This window comes from Abramis brama, assembly GCF_963993115.1.
Source record: "Abramis brama genome assembly, chromosome: 9".
Lineage (NCBI taxonomy): Eukaryota > Metazoa > Chordata > Actinopteri > Cypriniformes > Leuciscidae > Abramis > Abramis brama.
The window spans coordinates 2,217,956-2,239,008 of record NC_139971.1 but is presented as its reverse complement, the minus strand read 5'-3'; the positions used below and the strand labels follow the sequence as shown (position 1 = coordinate 2,239,008).

The 21,053-nt window shown below is 38.7% G+C and overlaps 1 protein-coding gene across 2 annotated transcripts in view; it reads right to left on the bottom strand.

The window, feature by feature from the left end:
• Positions 1 to 21,053, bottom strand: part of abcc8b (ATP-binding cassette, sub-family C (CFTR/MRP), member 8b) — a 62,204-nt gene that overhangs the window by 16,466 nt on the left and 24,685 nt on the right. Inside the window, exons 12-27 of one of the 2 annotated variants that reach the window (XM_084125174.1) lie at positions 18,311 to 18,351; positions 18,009 to 18,160; positions 17,470 to 17,572; positions 16,474 to 16,605; positions 16,033 to 16,105; positions 15,839 to 15,944; positions 15,250 to 15,282; positions 15,110 to 15,142; positions 14,928 to 15,026; positions 12,024 to 12,108; positions 11,015 to 11,125; positions 10,795 to 10,932; positions 10,102 to 10,215; positions 8,716 to 8,800; positions 4,971 to 5,215; positions 72 to 238 (exon numbers count right to left, since the gene is read on the bottom strand). In XM_084125174.1, the coding sequence (XP_083981300.1) occupies positions 72 to 238; positions 4,971 to 5,215; positions 8,716 to 8,800; positions 10,102 to 10,215; positions 10,795 to 10,932; positions 11,015 to 11,125; positions 12,024 to 12,108; positions 14,928 to 15,026; positions 15,110 to 15,142; positions 15,250 to 15,282; positions 15,839 to 15,944; positions 16,033 to 16,105; positions 16,474 to 16,605; positions 17,470 to 17,572; positions 18,009 to 18,160; positions 18,311 to 18,351 (1,717 nt within the window). The remainder of the gene's footprint in view (positions 1 to 71; positions 239 to 4,970; positions 5,216 to 8,715; positions 8,801 to 10,101; positions 10,216 to 10,794; positions 10,933 to 11,014; positions 11,126 to 12,023; positions 12,109 to 14,927; positions 15,027 to 15,109; positions 15,143 to 15,249; positions 15,283 to 15,838; positions 15,945 to 16,032; positions 16,106 to 16,473; positions 16,606 to 17,469; positions 17,573 to 18,008; positions 18,161 to 18,310; positions 18,352 to 21,053) is intronic. The other variant, XM_084125175.1, reaches the window with a different exon arrangement.

The window sequence follows — 21,053 nt, the reverse complement described above, 5'->3', positions numbered from 1 at the left end:
TTTGGTTTCAGTCAGCATGAGCTGTGATGGCAGCCCTGAACTCACACACTCACACACACACACACACACACCTCATGGGCGCGAGCACGATGATGCGGAGGAGGCTGCAGTGAAGCTCTCTGGACACTCGTAAACCCGTCCACTCGACCGCCAGAGACGTGACGAGACACAGGACGATCCCCAGAACACACAACACACTGAACACCTGCAGGTACAGCGAGTGCTGGAACACACACTCCTGAACGGAAGATTGGAAACATGATTAACATACACTCAAAACACACAATCATTTTTAAAGTTACAGTTTTTTCCAATTGCTAACACATGATTTTGCAAACTATGCTGGTTTTATCAAAATACTTAACACAATTCACAAAACCACACACGCAAACTGCAAAATACCTCATATATCCTGCAAAATGAAGCACTGCAACCAAAACTACACATAGCATTATCAAATCAAACTTTTGCACAAAATGGGACACACTTCATTCATATTATCAGATTTTTGTCTAACCAACCACACACTGTTGGGCGTAATGAAAAGCACTCTCATCTTCAGTATGCTTTGCCATAATACTAAAATAGTTCAAATTGTAGAAAATTCTTCAGATTGTTCACATGCAAAGAAATATTTGCAGAGACACACACATGCTGTTGAAACATTATTATTATTAGGCTATTTTATTTTTTTCACCAAACAAGTCAGTGCAACATATGCACAGCAGAAATATTTACACTGGACTGAACACAAATATGCTCACAGAAAACAGTAAACTGAAAAAGACTGAAGAGAAAATTGAACTGAAAAATCCCTCTCCTGAAACTGCAGAGTTTCAGGAGAGGGATTTTTCAGTTCAATTTTCTCTTCAGTCTTTTTCAGTTTCAGAGATTCAGGGGAATTATCGACTTCTTTGAACCCAGTTACACCGTTCCATCGAATGCTACACTCTGGAAAGAAATTGGCCACAAATACGAGTCTCTAAAAGCGGACATTGCATCTGAAATGAAAGGCAAGAACATCTCCCTAACTACTGATCTCTGGACTTCTTGCACCATGGATCCATATATAACAATAACGGCTCACTACATCAATGAACTATGGGAGATGAAATCAAGAGTGTTAGGCACCACTATCATGCCAGGGAGACACACTGCTGTCAACATTGCACAGAAGCTCACAGAAACCATTAATGAGTGGGAGTTATGCATATTCTGCACAGTTCATGACAACGCAAACAATATGACCTTGGCCATGGAAATCTGTGAGGCCTTGCCCCACCACATTGGTTGCAGCGGACACACGTTACAGCTTGCAGTTAAGGCAGGTTTGGATTTACCTGTGGTCTCGAAGGCCATTGACGCTACCAAGCGTGCCGTCAGTCACTTCCGTCACTCTTCAGTGGCGACCCGCGCATTGAAAGCACGTCAGGAGCAGCTATCCATCAGAGGGAGAAAACTCCAACGTGATTGTGCTCCTAGATGGAATTCCACATTCGACATGTTGGATCGGCTTTACGAGCAGAGAATCCCAGTGCAAGCTGTACTCGCTGACGAAGCGGTAACTAATGTCCAGTATCGAAAAACACTGGCAATAAAGTCATCTTGCTGGGATCTGATTGAACAGCTGCTTCCCATACTGAGTCCGCTGGCTAAGGCGACAACAATCATGTGTGGAGAGCTGCACGTCGGCCTTTCCATTCTATATCCAGTGCTTATCAATCTGACAGAAAACACTCTGCGGCCCGGCGCGGGTGATCTCACAGCCACTCAGGCATTCAAAGAGACAGTTCGGAAACAGCTCTGTATGCGGTTTAAACTGGACTCTGAAACCGTAGCCAAATCTCTACCTATTAGCGCGTGCATGTTGGATCCACGGTTTAAGCGTTTGCTGTTTCTACCAGAGAAAGCCAGAGAGGATGCCAAAGCTCATCTCGCCGAATTATTGCACGACAGCGAGACAAAGCATTCAGAAACTTCAGGTGAGCTAAAAATCCATAGTAAATGTTTTTTTTTTTATGTTTTTTTTTATAAACCACTTCTTGATGCATATTTCACTGTCACAACAGGTGAACAGGAGGTTGCCGCGGGCTACAGTGGGACAACCAATGCGTTGCCCAGTGAGCATAAAAAACAAGACTCAAGGCTGATCTTGAGGAGCTCTTTGGATGTAACTACAAAAGCCGCAAATCTACGGCAAAGTGTACAGTAAAGATGAGATTCAAGATTTTTTTCAGATGCCTGACATTCCCACCATAGGGAATCCTCTCGAATGGTGGGCATGTAATGAACAGAAGCACAGTCACTGCTGAACTGTCTGAGTCAATTCAAGGGCAAGAATGCGGTTCCACTGAAATTATTTCAGAGACTCCTGGGGCATATGGCGTCCGCAGTGGTAGCCACTCCGCTCGGACTGCTTCATATGAGACCGCTTCAGCACTGGCTTCGCGATCGAGTCCCGAGGTGGGCATGGCAACAGGGCACGCTCCGGGTACCAGTTACTCGGGCCTGCCGTCAGACCTTCACCCCGTGGTCGAACCTCTCCTTTCTTCGGGCCGGAGTGCCCTTAGAACGAGTTTCCAGGCATGTTGTTGTATCAACAGATGCCTCCACCACAGGCTGGGGTACCATGTGCAATGGACATGCTTCTGCGGGCTCCTGGACAGGACCCCAGCGCCTTTGGCATGTCAATTGCCTCGAGTTGCTGGCAGTACACTTGGCTCTGCACCACTTCCGGGCGTTGCTCAAGGAACAACACGTACTAGTCCGTTCAGACAACACAGCGACAGTAGCATACATCAACCGACAAGGTGGTCTACGTTCCCTCCGTATGTCGCAACTCGCCCGCCATCTCCTCCTATGGAGTCAGAAGCATCTGAGGTCGCTTTGGCCATTCACATCCCGGGAGAGCTGAACCGTGCACCCGACGAGCTCTCATGGTTTCAGCCTCTCCCTGGTAAATAGAGACTCTATCCCCAGACGGTTCAGCTGATTTGGGAACAGTTCGGCAATGCACAGGTAGATCTGTTTGCCTCCCTAGACTCTTCCCATTACCACTTGTTTTATTCCCTGACCGAGGGGACCCTCGGCACAGATGCACTAATGCACAGCTGGCCAAGGGGCCTCCGCAAGTATGCGTTTCCCCCAGTGAGCCTTCTTGCACAGGTCCTGTGCAAGATCAGGGTGGATGAGGAGCAGGTCCTTTTGGTTGTGCCTCATTGGCCCAACCGGACTTGGTTCTCCGAACTGGTGCTCCTCGCGACAGCCCCTTCCTGGCCAATTCCTCTGAGGAAGGACCTCCTTTCTCATGTACTCTCATGTACTCACTTCCACTAGCCGGCTGCGCCATTCCACTCCACGGACTGGATACATGCGCTATTAAACTCAGATGAGTTCTTCTTAGACCCTGAGTTCCTCCTGCACTGTTGATGCCGTCACCAGAGTGCATGCCCGGTCGGTCAGCCCTTGTGATTGGCTAGGTGCCTCCACGAGCATGGTTCCCCTGTTGGGCAACCCCCATGTGTATTTCCAAGTCTCCTCCGAGCACGTGTTTTCCCTCGGCAAGCCCCCTCTTGCCATCTCAAGGTTGAAACATTCCACCCTGCGGGCTGGATACCTCTGAGCTTCCATATGCATCCCACTCTCGGGTTATATGTGTATTCTAAGTCATCCCTACGGGTAGGCACTGTGTTACATATTCCACCGGGGATATGCCACCCAGTGTACCTTGGTATTCTTGCGTTAAGCCTAGCCCTTCGTCCGTGCTGTTCTCATGACAGGGAGCTCAGACTTGTGCAGGGCACTGGAAGACAGCCGCTGTGGCAAGATTGAATTGGCACTCCCATTTCATCATTCAAGTGACTGAACAAAAGGGAACGTCTCGGTAACGTATGTAACCCTTGTTCCCTGAGGAGGGAACGGAGATGTTACGTCCACCTGCCACAACCGATGTACGGCTGGAACAGCCGGGAGTTCAGTCTCGGCTCCTCAGCATAACAATGCGAGATTATCGCACTGCTCCTTTTATACCCACGCGGTGGGGCGGAGTTGCGCAATGCAAAATCCGCAGACCCATGGCCTTGCCATTATCTCGTTTTGTAAGAACTCGAAGGTGATAGGCTTCTAAGCGAAACCCCCATTTCGTCATTCTCTGGCGTAACGTCTCCGTTCCCTCCTCAGGGAACGAGAGTTACATACGTAACCAAGACGTTACTTATAGTAAACAATCCAACCAAATCTGACGAGTGTGATCTCACCCTTGATTTATTTCAAAAACAAAAATCTTTCAGACCCAACCTTTGAACGGGAATTACCCTATTATGAAAATTCTATGAAAATGTGAAACACTTTTACCAGAGATAAGTTGTGGACACACAGTCTACTGGGACTCGAGCGAGACAAACATCTGTGGTCAGACCCTTGAGACTACAGAGCCTGATGTTACTGCAGTGTGTGTGTGTGTAACTAAACTATATTTTGGGGACAAATCTGTACCCAGAAGTGACCAAAACCTGACAAAAACCTCCTTTAGGGATGTCCTCATTTGTAAATCTGGTATAAAAATAATGTAATTAAAGTTTTTTTTTTCAAATGTAAAAATGCAGAAAGTTTTGTGTGATGGGTAGGTTTAGGGGACGTGTTAGTGTGTGTGTATGTTTGTGTGTGTGTGTGTGTGTGTGTGTGTGTGTGTGTGTGATGGGTAGGTTTAGGGGTCGGGTTAATGTGTGTGTGTGTGTGTGTGTGTGTCTCAGTTTTCTCACCCCAGTGAAGGTGCAGTTCCTCTCACTGGTCTCGTTCTGCGCTGCGATTACGCGCGCGTGTGTGTGTGTGTGTGTGTGTGTGTGTGTGTTTGTGTGTGTGTGTCTCAGTTCTCTCACCCCAGTGAAGGTGCAGTTCCTCTCACTGGTCTCGATCTGCGCTGCGATTACGCGTGTGTGTGTGTGTGTGTGTGTGTGTCTCAGTTCTCTCACCCCAGTGAAGGTGCAGTTCCTCTCACTGGTCTCGATCTGAGCTGAGATGACGTGTGTGGTCCAGTGAGCGAGCCAGAAGTCGATGGCCACCATGAGTGTGTGTTTGCAGAGCTGAGAGAACACGAGCAGAGCGAGCAGGGCCAGGCCTGCGGATCTCAGGTACGAGAACAACGAGCTCCAGGGGAGGTGGGTCCTGTGACGCAGCTCCGCCCTGAGGCTCTCCTCATCTGTGCTGGCTGAGCTGTCTGCAAACACACAACACACACACACACACACACACACACACACACACACACACACACACACAGCCATGTTTATGTGATTTGTGAGGACATTCCATAGGCGTAATGGTTTTTATACTGTACAAACTGTATATTCTATCCCCTTACACTGCCCCTATCCCTAAACCTACCCATCACAGGAGACATTCTGCATTTTTACATTTAAAAAAAAACACTGCTTAGTATGTTTTTAAAGCCATTTGAAAAATGAGGACCCCCAAAATGTCCTCATAAATCACGTATTTTCCCGAGTGTCCTCATTTGCAGGTGTGTTATCATAAAAATGTCCTCAGTTGTCATGAAAACAAACTCACACACACACACACACACACACACACACACACACAACACAACACCATTCAATCTCATTCTGACTGAGGTTAAGCAGAGTTCAGCCACAGATCACGCTCAGATCAGCCGGAACGAATTATATGAGAGTGAAATGTATAATTTTGGAATTGCATTCTGTCCAAATAGTGTATGTATATATATATACAGTGAGGAAAATAAGTATTTGAACACCCTGCTATTTTGCAAGTTCTCCCACTTGGAAATCATGGAGGGGTCTGAAATTGTCATCGTAGGTGCATGTCCACTGTGAGAGACATAATCTAAAAAAAAAATCCAGAAATCACAATGTATGATTTTTTAACTATTTATTTGTATGATACAGCTGCAAATAAGTATTTGAACACCTGAGAAAATCAATGTTAATATTTGGTACAGTAGCCTTTGTTTGCAATTACAGAGGTCAAACGTTTCCTGTAGTTTTTCACCAGGTTTGCACACACTGCAGGAGGGATTTTGGCCCACTCCTCCACACAGATCTTCTCTAGATCAGTCAGGTTTCTGGGCTGTCGCTGAGAAACACGGAGTTTGAGCTCCCTCCAAATATTCTCTATTGGGTTTAGGTCTGGAGACTGGCTAGGCCACGCCAGAACCTTGATATGCTTCTTACAGAGCCACTCCTTGGTTATCCTGGCTGTGTGCTTCGGGTCATTGTCATGTTGGAAGACCCAGCCTCGACCCATCTTCAGTGCTCTAACTGAGGGAAGGAGGTTGTTCCCCAAAATCTCGCAATACATGGCCCCGGTCATCCTCTCCTTAATACAGTGCAGTCGCCCTGTCCCATGTGCAGAAAAACACCCCCAAAGCATGATGCTACCACCCCCATGCTTCACAGTAGGGATGGTGTTCTTGGGATGGTACTCATCATTCTTCTTCCTCCAAACACGTTTAGTGGAATTTTGACCAAAAAGTTCTATTTTGGTCTCATCTGACCACATGACTTTCTCCCATGACTCCTCTGGATCATCCAAATGGTCATTTGGCAAACTTAAGACGGGCCTTGACATGTGCTGGTTTAAGCAGGGGAACCTTCCGTGCCATGCATGATTTCAAACCATGACGTCTTAGTATATTACCAACAGTAACCTTGGAAACGGTGGTCCCAGCTCTTTTCAGGTCATTGACCAGCTCCTCCCGTGTAGTTCTGGGCTGATTTCTCACCTTTCTTAGGATCATTGAGACCCCACGAGGTGAGATCTTGCATGGAGCCCCAGTCCGAGGGAGATTGACAGTCATGTTTAGCTTCTTCCATTTTCTAATGATTGCTCCAACAGTGGACCTTTTTTCACCAAGCTGCTTGGCAATTTCCCCGTAGCCCTTTCCAGCCTTGTGGAGGTGTACAATTTTGTCTCTAGTGTCTTTGGACAGCTCTTTGGTCTTGGCCATGTTAGTAGTTGGATTCTTACTGATTGTATGGGGTGGACAGGTGTCTTTATGCAGCTAACGACCTCAAACGGGTGCATCTAATTTAGGATAATAAATGGAGTGGAGGTGGACATTTTAAAGGCAGACTAACAGGCCTTTGAGGGTCAGAATTCTAGCTGATAGACAGGTGTTCAAATACTTATTTGCAGCTGTATCATACAAATAAATAGTTAAAAAATCATACATTGTGATTTCTGGATTTTTTTTTTTTTAGATTATGTCTCTCACAGTGGACATGCACCTACGATGACAATTTCAGACCCCTCCATGATTTCCAAGTGGGAGAACTTGCAAAATAGCAGGGTGTTCAAATACTTATTTTCCTCACTGTATATATAGTATATAGTATATATTAAGCTATTTTTCATTAACTAAAACTATTTTAAAAAACTGTAAAAGCATAAAATAAAAACAAAATTAAATATAAACATTATTTAAAATAAAATGTATTTAGTAACATTTAGTTGGTTGACACTAGATGCACAGAAATAACTCACTTCTCCTTTAAAAGTTCAAACGTTTGTGATAAGCAATGATCAGAGATAAACCGTCACAAGCTGATCTGGAAGCAATGATTTAATTTAAACAGAGTCATTTTCTCAGAAGGATGATTGAATAAACATGCAGAATAATAGCAGAAATGAACTCATGCGTGACGAGGAAGAGGGAGAAGTGCATCTATTTCTCCAAACACTTCATGCATTTCAAGCCTCAGACTCGCACAGGATTGTGAATGTCATCATGACCGTGGAGATAATGCAGGACGGGGTATAATGAGTATCACTAATGCCATGACAGAAGCGTATCCTTGGATTTCTCGTGGATATCAAGCACTTTAAAATACTTTCCACCTACATACTGAACACAGGAGCGCAGTAACGCTTTGTGTATTGTATTGTTGTCGATGCATTACATAACTCTACGATTGAAAGGAGCTTGTTGCATTATAGTGGATTCACTGGTGAACACTGGTATTTTTAACATCCCCGGGCTTCATGCTATTCATCCGCTCAAAGCATTCACATGCCGGTGAGTCTTTCAGACCTTTCAGTTCACTAACAGAGACATCAGCCGCTGGGTCAATCCCATGAGTCCGACACACACACACACACATGAAGAGAAGAACAGCAGAGTCACACTGCAGAACTGAAGACAAACACACTGATCATACAACGACAGATGCAATGCTGCACACGATCAGAAAACTGTTGGTTATGTAACCGGATAATGATAATGATATGATAATGACCTGTCAGAGGATGAGCAAGTGTTTGGTAACGCTTTACAATTATTTACGGTAACTTCATTAGTTAGCATTAACTAATAATGCATACAGGATTTATTAATATTTGTTAATGTTAATTTCAAAATGTACTAATGCTTTATTAAAATCTTAACATTAGTTAACATGAACAAACAATGAACAGCTTTATTTTCATTAACTAACATTAACAAAGATGAACAAATACAGTAACAAATGTGTTGTTAATAGTTAGCTCATGCTAGTTAATACATTAAATAATGTTAACTAATGAACCTTATTGTAGTGTGTCACCATTGTTTTAGAGTATACAAATTCTTGCACCTAAAAACACATTAATAATACAAAAGTTTTTCTCTCTCTTCCCTGATGTTTGATAATAACAGAGGCACAGCAAATCTTGTTGACGGCGATGAGTTTCATGCTTTACCTTCGTCCTCGTCCTCCGTGGCCAGAGTGTCTCTGGAGTACATGGCCCGTCTGAAGCTCTTCCTCTTCAGTTCTGTGCTGTTCTCCTGTGCAAATCACAAAACACTGCATTAGTCAAATACAGTCCAACACAGGACATGAAGAAATCAAATAAATGCATTGATTTATTTAGTTAGCTTAGAAGAACATCACATCAAAGAGGCATTTCATATATATATATATATACATACATAACTTCATTTAATGTATTAAATAAATAAAATAGCTTTATTTTTTTATTTGATTTTTAGAAGAACATCATATCAAAGAAGCATTTTTTTATAAATCAATTAATGAATTAAAAAATAAAAATATATATATTTATTTTATTCTAAAAGAATTTTGTCAAAGATTTTTTAATAAATAAATTAATAAAATATATATTATTTTAGAAGAACATCATATCAAATATTTTATAAATACATTCATAAAAATAAAGAAATATGCATTTATTTATTTTATTTTTTATAAACATCATATCAAAGAAGCATTTTTATAATTAAATTAATATATTTATTTATACATTTATTAAATACACTAATTTACTGTATTTAATAAATAATTTACAAGTACTGACATTCATTTATAATAAGAACATTATATCAAAGAATTATTTTTATAAAATACATTAATTAAAAAATACAAATATTATTTAATTTTATTTTAGAAGAACATCATATCAAATAAAAATTTAATATTTAATGAATAAATAAAAAATAATAAAAAATAAAATAAATATATATTTTATTTAATTTTACATGAACTTCATATCACAGAAGCATTTAAAAAATAAATACATTAATTACTGCATTTACTTAAAAAAAATATTGATGTATTTATTTTTGAATATCAAAGATCATATTGAATAATTATTTTTATAAATACATTCATTAATAAAAAATGAAAATATTAATTTACCTTATTGGTAACACTTTACAATAAGTATACAGCAACAAAGAACTTATAAATCATTTGCACTCCTAGTATACTACTAGTTTAAAGTTAATTAATAGTTTACAAACTGTAGTTAATAAATAGACTATATACAAACAGTGAGTTCTTCATTTATTGTCACTATAATTAACAAAGTGTTGTCATTTTTTTGTAAACATTTTGAGGAACACTGAATATGAATTAATTAATGTCTAATAAAGGTTGGTTTAAAGCACTTAATTAATGTCATTTCCCGGTATTCCTATTCTAAAGTGAGAGCTATTTGTGATTAATAAGTTCATATTTTTATATTATAAATTATATACATACATCAATATTATTATCATTAAATTTATTTTAGAAGCACATTTTTTTAAAACATTTTTTAACATTTATTTTTTATTTATTTGTTTACTTTGTTCTGTCTGTTCATCAGGGTTCTCCACTGCTCGAACAGCTCGGGTTCGGCACACTGGATGTCCTTCAGGGTTCCCTGCGTCTGGACCGTCCCGTCCCGCATCGCGATGATCTGTGCCATCAATGCAATGAAAGCACTTTACAAAACTGGCCAACACAGATCAACACAAGTCAAGTTAACACATATACTGATCATTATGGAATGCCAAAGCTGACATAATAATAAATAAATAAATACATACATAAATATACAAAGAAATGTAAATAAATAAATGAGTAGGCCTATTTATAATTGTATTTCCTTTTTTATGTACAGTATAATTAAATTTCATTTAATTATGTATGCATTTATTTATTTCCCCTTTAATTTATTTTCACATTTATTTATGTATATATGTATTTAATTTCTTCGTATATTTATTTATGTATTTATTTATTTATTATTATGTCAGCTTTGGCATTCCATAGATAATATGTATGCTTCGGATGCTTTTTTAATTGCTCTGAAAATGCATAAATTATGTTATGACAAGTAATTTCTCGACTTATATCCCACAGTTTGACCCATTCAGGCCGACTTATGGAATGACTGCAAACGTCATAGGCGGCCATAATAAAACTGACATGTTAATTAGTCAATCATGTAATTCAACACATTGTACATAAAAAAATAAATAAAAAAGCTCCCTACCCAGTCTGCATGAGGTAAATACTGCAGTTTGTGAGTGACCAGGACAACGGTCCTCTTTTCCTGTCGGAGGAACTTGAGGATCCCTTCATGCATGAGATGATCGCTGAGGTGAATGTCCAGAGCTGAAAACGGGTCGTCCTGAAAGTGAAGGTTATGGGGCTTATTTTTACTGAATGAGGCTTTAGGAAGTGTGGCGAACGCAACGTTTCTCAGAACTCACCAGGAAAACCACATTGGTCTGCTGGTACAGCGCTCGAGCCACGCTGATCCGCTGACGCTGGCCTCCGGAGAGGATGATGCCCTGGACCCGGGACATCAACACCAGTTCAGACTAGGGGTGGAACGGGTCACAGTTGATCCGTGATCCGTACGGATCAGGTCACACGGTTCGGTGCGCATGTGATTCGCGGATTAACTGCTAAATTTAACCATCATAGAGTGAAAGTTTATACTCGCATGTTATCTGTGCGCAGAGAGAGAGACAGATAGAGATAGAGAGACAAAGGAGAGAGAGAGAGAGAGAGAGAGAGAGAGAGAGAGAGAGAGAGAGAGATTGAAATAGAGATAGAGAGAGAGAGAGAGAGAGAGAGAGAGAGAGAGAGAGATTGAAATAGAGAGAGAGAGAGAGAGAGAGAGAGAGAGAGAGAGAGAGATTGAAATAGAGAGAGAGAGAGAGATCGAAATAGAGAGAGATAGAGAGAGAAAGAGAGTTTGTCAGTTTTTTTGGTCGGCACATTCGGAATTCGGAAAGTGACAGCAGCCTAATATTCCTACTATTGACTGTGTCATTAATGTTAATAAAAAAAACAAAATACAGCTTTAACAAAGATGAAACTATATTTAAAACCATATTTGTAACTATATATAGCCTATATATATAGCCTATATATATATATATATTATTATTATTATTTTTTTTATATATTTTTTTTTTTAATTGCTGATCCGAAAAATTATCCGATCCATGGCTCAAAAAGCGTAATTGTAAACCGAACCGTGAATTGCGTGATGCGTTCCACCACTACTTCAGACAGATATAAGCAGAATATGAGCAGAATATGTGTTTGGATTAGTTTTTTGCTTTTTGTTTTTGCCTCTTCATGATGACTCGCTTAATCTAGTCCTACTTTGTAAGTCGCTTTGGATAAAAGCGTCTGCTAAATGACTAAATGTAAATGTAAATGTAAATGTAAATGTAAATGTAAATGTAAATGTTGTGTCAGACGTACCCTCTCTCCAATCATCGTCTGATCTCCCTGTGGAAGGGTGTCGATGTCGGGCTGAAGCTGGCAGACCTCCATCACCTCCTTATATCTGACCGACAACAGCTCAATCATTACACACTCTCAAACAGTTTACAAGCTTTTCACATTGAACTGTCAATCAAACAAATTAGTAGTAGCAGTAGTGTATCATATTTGATACCATATTTATTGTTTATAACATGTCCTGTTAAAAAAGAATATTTTTTTTCATATTGCACTTACATTCTTTTAAGCATTAATTATTTTTTTGTATTTTTTTTGGCTCATAAAGGAACATTTAAAGTTAGCTTTAAGGTAGTTCAAAAGGATGAAACTACAGTACTCCGCCAAAAAAAAAAAAAAACAGATTATTGGAGTATGTTTTACAAGAAAATACTATTTTAGTCTTTCTACTTCAAAACTTTTTCATTCAATGTGTTACTTGCCGTTTCTTTTTTTTTGTGTGAAATTTACTAGCAATTTCTGAGTTAAAATTGTTTAGAAGTAAATTCAACTATATATATATATATATATATATATATATATATATATATATATATATATATATATATATATTGACTGAAAAAAAAAACTAACTTATTTTATTTCATCTAGTTGCCAAATTGCTTACATTTAAGTTGAAGTACTAAAATAACTAAAACTAAATAAACTAACATACAAATAAATGGCAACTATATAGACAACAATGATTACAATTATTAAAACTTTTACAATTAAAATTAAAACAGAAAATTTTCAAACAAAATCTAATCTAACATTGATAGTAAAATAGCACTGATCTAACTAGTGTAAACCAGCGGGGAACTTCACGTTTGTAAATGGAGAACTGTAAGAGAAAACTCCTGCACAGATACACTAACATAACATAAAACATCGTGGACAAGCTCTAATATTTGTTTCCCGCTGACAACACTGCCCTTTGGGAATCCCACTGTTTTTTCCCGGTTGTTAATCTGTAAAGCGGACAAAACCATTTTTCTTCCGCTTTTGGCCCGAGAGTAAAACCAGTCTTTGTGTTTGTGCAGTTTTCATCCACACACATCTCTCACATGACTGAACATCAGGAGTTCAGGACATGATGGGATACATTAGGGAATCACAGGGATCTGTGTGCGGTAGGGGTGTAACGATTCCTCATGTCATATCACGATACTGAACTCACGATACGGTATTATTGCGATACTCCAAGACACATGATAAAAGGTTAACCAAAAATTCACTTTTGATTAAAATGCTAAATTTGATATTACATTGTGTGTGTAAATGAATAGGCTTGGACTATAAATAGAGACACCAGAATAAACATATTCATGATTCTGAAGCTGAAAATACAGAATTATTTTAGATGAATATGCTTGATCTCTGTCACTGACTAGATATATTTAAAATAATGTAGGCCACATTTTACTGGTAACATCAGACATTTGGCGTTATCAGGACCAACAAATATTCCCCCATTGCATTATTATACATTATATTCAACATTATCAAAACATTTTCAAACTCTGAAAACTTGATTTTGTTTCTCACACAGTAAGTTTTATTTTGGTTGAACTATTCACGATACATATTGTCACTATCCACGATACTTGTTGTTGTATTTTTGTATTGTGATATACACTCACCTAAAGGATTATTAGGAACACCTGTTCAATTTCTCATTAATGCAATTATCTAATCAACCAATCACATGGCAGTTGCTTCAATGCATTTAGGGGTGTGGTCCTGGTCAAGACAATCTCCTGAACTCCAAACTGAATGTCAGAATGGGAAAGAAAGGTGATTTAAGCAATTTTGAGCGTGGCATGGTTGTTGGTGCCAGATGGGCCGGTCGGAGTATTTCACAATCTGCTCAGTTACTGGGATTTTCACGCACAACCATTTCTAGGGTTTACAAAGAATGGTGTGAAAAGGGAAAAACATCCCATATGCGGCAGTCCTGTGGGCGAAAATGCCTTGTTGATGCTAGAGGTCAGAGGAGAATGGGCCGACTGATTCAAGCTGATAGAAGAGCAACTTTGACTGAAATAACCACTCGTTACAACCGAGGTATGCAGCAAAGCATTTGTGAAGCCGCAACACGCACAACCTTGAGGCGGATGGGCTACAACAGCAGAAGACCCCACCGGGTACCACTCATCTCCACTACAAATAGGAAAAAGAGGCTACAATTTGCACAAGCTCACCAAAATTGGACAGTTGAAGACTGGAAAAATGTTGCCTGGTCTGATGAGTCTCGATTTCTGTTGAGACATTCAGATGGTAGAGTCAGAATTTGGCGTAAACAGAATGAGAACATGGATCCATCATGCCTTGTTACCACTGTGCAGGCTGGTGGTGGTGGTGTAATGGTGTGGGGGATGTTTTCTTGGCACACTTTAGGCCCCTTAGTGCCAATTGGGCATCGTTTAAATGCCACGGCCTACCTGAGCATTGTTTCTGACCATGTCCATCCCTTTATGACCACCATGTACCCATCCTCTGATGGCTACTTCCAGCAGGATAATGCACCATGTCACAAAGCTCGAATCATTTCAAATTGGTTTCTTGAACATGACAATGAGTTCACTGTACTAAAATGGCCCCCACAGTCACCAGATCTCAACCCCAATAGAGCATCTTTGGGATGTGGTGGACGGGAGCTTCGTGCCCTGGATGTGCATCCCACAAATCTCCATCAACTGCAAGATGCTATCCTATCAATATGGGCCAACATTTCTAAAGAATGCTTTCAGCACCTTGTTGAATCAATGCCACGTAGAATTAAGGCAGTTCTGAAGGCGAAAGGGGGTCAAACACAGTATTAGTATGGTGTTCCTAATAATCCTTTAGGTGAGTGTATGGTTGCAGCCCTAGTGTGTGGGATACCTCTTCTCATTGGGAGCCGTGTCGAACAGGATGTTCTCCTCAACGGTGGCGTTTAAGAGCCAAGGCCTCTGGGAAGCGTAGGCTACCGAACCTCTCTTCCTGAAAAACACAAAAACACCCTGAAAACACAGGAAAACACGCAGGATCGGGACAGAATGCTGTGAAAATAATAATGTAATTACGGCAGTGACGGCCTTCCACTCGTATGATGAGCTCTGTCAGACAAAAGAGAAATAAGATCAATAATTCTGATGAATGATTGAAATAAAAGCAAATACAGAAATCATATATATTGATAAATCAAATCAATAATATATTATACCTCACATTTTCTTCTGAATCACTCTTGGGTAAACTGTGAGAAAATGAAGCAGTAATTATATGCAATCCAATACAATATCTAAAAATGCAAAGATTAAACAAAATTGTACAAGATATTAATGTTGATTATAAAGTGGATTAACAAATGGATTTCAAAATGCACAGAGGCTGATGATCAATACAGTGCTACTTAAGTATAGTTACAGTTTTTACTAAAATTATGAATTCGATTTTTTTGTTTTGTTTTAATTTTAGTTTATTTTTTAGTAATTTTGTTACACACTTTTGTCATTTTCTATTAGTTTTATTATATTATATGATTATTTAAATGTTATGGTAACACTTTACAATAAAGTTCCATTAGTTAAGGTTAGTTAATGCCTCAACTAAAATTAACTAACAATAAGCAATACATTAGTTACACTTATTAATCTTTGTTAATATTAATTAATAAAAAAACTAAGTTAGAGATAAAGATTTTGTCAAGAAGAATATAATTGCACTCTCACTTCAGTACTGTAATACGACGACTACATTCACAATATAGCACGGCCTCTCGTCACTTTATGTTGCAGTAATGTTGTTTTCACCTGTTCCATGTGATGTTCCCAGAAATCTTCTGCATTTCTCCCAGTGCCGCCAGTAAGAGAGAGGATTTCCCACATCCCACCTGCCCTACGATCATCGTCAGCTGCCCTGAGACGCGGAGAGAGACAAAACACTGTTACTTGTCCCGTTAAACACACGAGTACAACACTACAGAAACTGCACGACAGATCCTCACCGAAGGGAACCTTGATGTCAATATTGGTGAGAGTCGGGCATCCCTGTGTCCATGTGAAGTAGCCGTTTATAATCTGAAACAGAAACAAAATAATGTTCTTGTTAAAGCTAATAGTAACACTTTGCAATAAGGTTAATTAGTTTGTAACTACATTAGTTAACATGAACTAAGAATGAACAGCTGGATATTTAACTATTTAACTTTATTAACTAACATTAATACTAACAATCTATTTACAAAGATGAATAAATACTGTAACAAATGTATTGCTTATTGTTAGTTCATATTAGTTAATACATTAACTAATGTTAACTAATGAACCTGATTGTAAAGTGTTACCATGCAAACTGTAGTTGTGATGGAGTATCGAAACCTCAACATCAACAGTATCAGGCAAAGAAACGATCAATGTCACTAAAATATACATCATATGAATCTCACCTTAAGACACACTTCGTCCTCCTGAGACACTGATTCTGTCAGTTTCTGGTCTTGATGCTCAAAGTTCCTGTTCACGTCTTGTTTGCCTTTATTCTTACGATTCACTAGTTTGGCCTGAAGCTGTAATGCATACTGAGGGAAGCGAACAGAAACACTTCATTAATGCACCGCAGAAAGGATTATTTCACAATGAGGGGTCGAGACGGAGAAATGAACTTTTTTCAGATAAAAATGTGATTTCTGATTTAAAATGCACTTTTTTAAAAATCCAGGTTTTGGTTGTGCCTGTTTATAGGGCTGAACAATTTGCAAAAAATATTGTGATTTTTATATCTGTATGGCTATATAATAATAATAATAATAATAATAACAATAATAATTATAAAAATAATATATATAAAAATTACTAAATAAAAACAAAATAATAAATAATATTACTGTTATTATTACTATTTTAATTGTTTCAATGTAAAATAAAAAATGTAGTATTCAAGAAACTTAATACAATAATATTAATTAATTAATGAATAATAAAAAAAAACTCATTTTATTTTACTTTAAAATAGCAATACTAATATTTATGGTGTTCTTAATTTATTTATTTTCAAAAGTTAAACCATCAAGCTTTTTTATTTTATTGGACTGGTTTAAGAAGTCACATCTTTTTTTAAATCTGTTCTTGAGGTTTTTTATTTTATTTGCTCTGCTATTGTATTTTTGTATTTTTATATTTCATGTTTGTTTTTTATTTATTTTTTACTCTGTGTTGTAGTGCTTTGGGTATGAGAAAAGTGCATTTTAAATAAATGTTTTTATTATAATTATTATTTTGACAGTAAACCGCAGGGAGCCCTTGAAACTTCTCATTTTAAGTATGTGAAGCTGTTTGGCATGTTTAATTCCCAAACGCACGTTAAAACGACCGGATCTAAAAATAGTTAACTTTCAAATAAAATGTATCCTTTCCTTAAAATATATGCTTTCGCGCATACTCACGACAGACTTAATGTTGCCGTTGTTGTTCGCTGGACTTTGGGCGATGGGATCCTGATCAGTTTCAATCTCTGTACTGCCAAGAAATTCACTCAGTTTCTGCACACTGAGAAGAAGTAAAAAAAGAAGAGGCATTTTTTAGGTTAAATGTGTATTCAAAAATAAATAATGACAGGAAGCATTGGTTATTGAAGTACATTAATGGCAGAAACATGAAGATGAATATGAGGAGGATGATGATGAAGATGAGGATGAAGATGAACATGTTGATGAAGGCTGTGGATCACCTGAAGAGAGCTTTGACTGTGGAGTGCAGGACACTGGAGAGCAGGAATAGGGTATATGGAACACCAGTATATGGAAGATGAGGATGAAGATGATGATGATGATGAAGATGATGATGAAGATCACCTGACAAGGGCTTTGACTGTGGAGTGCAGGACACCGGAGAGCAGGAACAGGGGCGTCACCAGTATATGGAAGATGTGGATGAGGATGATGATGATGATGATGATGATGATGAAGATGAGGATGAAGATCACCTGACGAGGGCTTTGACTGTGGAGTGCAGGACACTGGAGAGCAGGAACAGGGGCGTCACCAGTATATGGAAGAGCGACAGAGACCCGAAGGCCACAGCGGGAGACAAATCCGAGTCTGAGACACTGTGAACTCGCACGTGCACCGCAAAGATCTGTGCAGGAGAACACGTGTTCAGCTGGAGTCACACAAACACTGTTCTCCCATTATCAAACCAGCTTTACTGAATGAACTGAGCTGTCAGAGAGCGTTACATAAGAGAGAGGGAATGAATGCAGTCGTATAAAGAAGAGCAAAGACTCACTGTGAGAACAGCAGCGATCGGGATGGCGGCATTCATGAAGACTGAGGAGAAAAATTAAAATAAATAATTGATATATAATAAATAATACATTTTTAATGGATGAATGTCTAAGTCGCATTAAAAGTTTTTTAATGTTTCATTTTATAATATATTTATTAAATTCACATTTTACATCTTAATATTTATAATACACATTATAAGATATTAATAATCTATTTTCACACCACATCATAAGATATTTAATAATCAAAGTTTGCATTTTACATTATAATATATTTAATAATCCAAGTTTGCATTTGACATTATAATATATTTAATCCATTTGCATTTCACATAATAAAATATTTAATATTTAATAATATAACTTTGAATTTTACATGATGATATATTTAATTATCAAAGTTTGCATTTCACACCATAATATATTTAATAATCAAAGTTTGCATTTTACATTATATTTAATAATCAATGTTTGTATTTTACATCATAATATATTGAATATTTAAAGGTATTGTGGAGGATTTTCCCGAATTTTAGAAAAGAACCGCCCTCTCCACTTTTTGAAAAAATGCACATGCGCAACACTCTACCTGCTCCCGAGAGGGAATGCCTATTAAATGTGTGCATGAGAGAGCACAAGTTGCTGCGTGACTTGTGCCAGGGCTAGAATCGCTAATCATAGCTTACATTAACTTTTACTAGCAGTGATTTTAAATGGATTTCTCCAAATAGCATGCCAAACTTTATGGAGGGATTATTGGGTCAGATTTAAAACTAAAAGTCTAAAACTAAAAGTCTTAAACGAAAACTAAAAGTCTAAATTTGAAACTTAAAGTCTAAGTCGAAAACTAAAAGTCTAAGTCGAAAATGAATTTGGTATTTAGGATTGGGCATTTGGTATTTAGGATAGGGCATTTTGTATTTAGGATTGGGCATTTGGTATTTAGGATAGGGCATTTTGTATTTAGGATTGGGCATTTGGGCATTTAGGGATTTAGGATTGGGAATTTGGTATTTAGGATTGGGCATTTAATCATTTAGCCATTTAGGATTTAGGATTGGGAATTTGGGGATTTAGGATTGGGCATTTGAGGATTGAGGATTGAGGAGTGTATGCAAATAAGGAGGCGTGGCCCAAATACTGAAGGCTGGGTTTGAAATGGCTGGTGCGCAGAGGCACCTTATGGACAGCAGAGGGAGCTCCCAGTGCTAAGGAGCACTGTAATGAAACCAAACAGAGCGAGTGAGCAGGGCTGGAGCGAGTACGGTACTTTACAATGTGATAACTTCAACTTAATGACAGCGTTGTAACATTTATGTGGCCTCACACACAAAGTCACCAGTGAAAGGAGTGCTATCGGTCTGACGACGAGAATAACTATTATTATTATTATTAATAGTGAGTGCGCGCGCGCGGCTGGGGCTCTCTCTCTCTCTCTCTGCTCGTTCTTATGCCCTGTCAAGCGCGCCCTTGTTAAACTGACATATGCAAATGACAAACTTTCACTATATGATGGTTAAACGGTGTAATTAATCCAATAATGATAGGAACCACCTGTTTAAGCATAAGTTGTAATAGACAGCAAAAAGGTATAGTAATAAAGAAGCTGCTTGTCTCTTGCCACGGCTTTCACAATATCTGTGTACTGTTACAATAGATCTGCGCGCGCGCACTCACTAACAACAACCGTTGGTTGACTTCCGATGTAGAATGCGGTCTGTTATTTCTTGATAACAGACCGCTGCGAAGTATAACACACCGTTGCCATGAAAAACAGAGCGTTGCTATGGACGCGGAATGGACTATTTTCTTTAGCGGAAGCAATACAATCGTTTTTAAATCAATAAACTCCTTTTTAAATCAATATTTTGTGTCAAATTATTTATGTATTTTGTAGGTAGCCATGTAATAAGTGGGATAATGTATAGCGAGGCGGTTATTATAGCGAATAACAACCCCGACGACAGGCTGATTCAAGTTCAGCCTGTCGGGGTTGTTATTCGCTATACATTATCCCTTACATAAAGTACAGTCCTCGCTCCAGCCCTGCTCACTCGCTCTGTTTGGTTTCATTACAGTGCTCCTTAGCACTGGGAGCTCCCTCTGCTGCCCATAAGGTGCCTCTGCGCACCAGCCATTTCAAACCCAGCCTCCAGTATTTGGGCCACGCCTCCTTATTTGCATACACTCCTCAATCCTCAATCCTCAAATGCCCAATCCTAAATCCTAAATGGCTAAATGATTAAATGCCCAATCCTAAATACCAAATTCCCAATCCTAAATCCTTAAATGCCCAATCCTAAATTCTAAATGCCCAAATGCCCAATCCTAAATACAAAATGCCCTATCCTAAATACCAAATGCCCAATCCTAAATACCAAATTCATTTTCGACTTAGACTTTTAGTTTCAAATTTAGACTTTTAGTTTTCGTTTAAGACTTTTAGTTGTAGACTTTTAGTTTTAAATCTGACCCAATAATCTCTCCATAAAACTTTACCTGTCGAGTAGAAACTTCACGACTGAGGCATCAGTGGGAAGCCCAACCTGTGCTTTTAGCACATGCCAGCGTGTGAAATATTCTCCCAAAAACACTCTGGTCTTGTTTCTTTCTTCAGAGGCCTTTCTCTTCTTGTCATACAATTCGTAGACACTTTTTCTCTTGCGACCCTCAGACATTTTGAAAAAACCAGGTGAGAACGGCGAGCTTCAATGAATGGCTGAAACCGTAGCTCACCACACG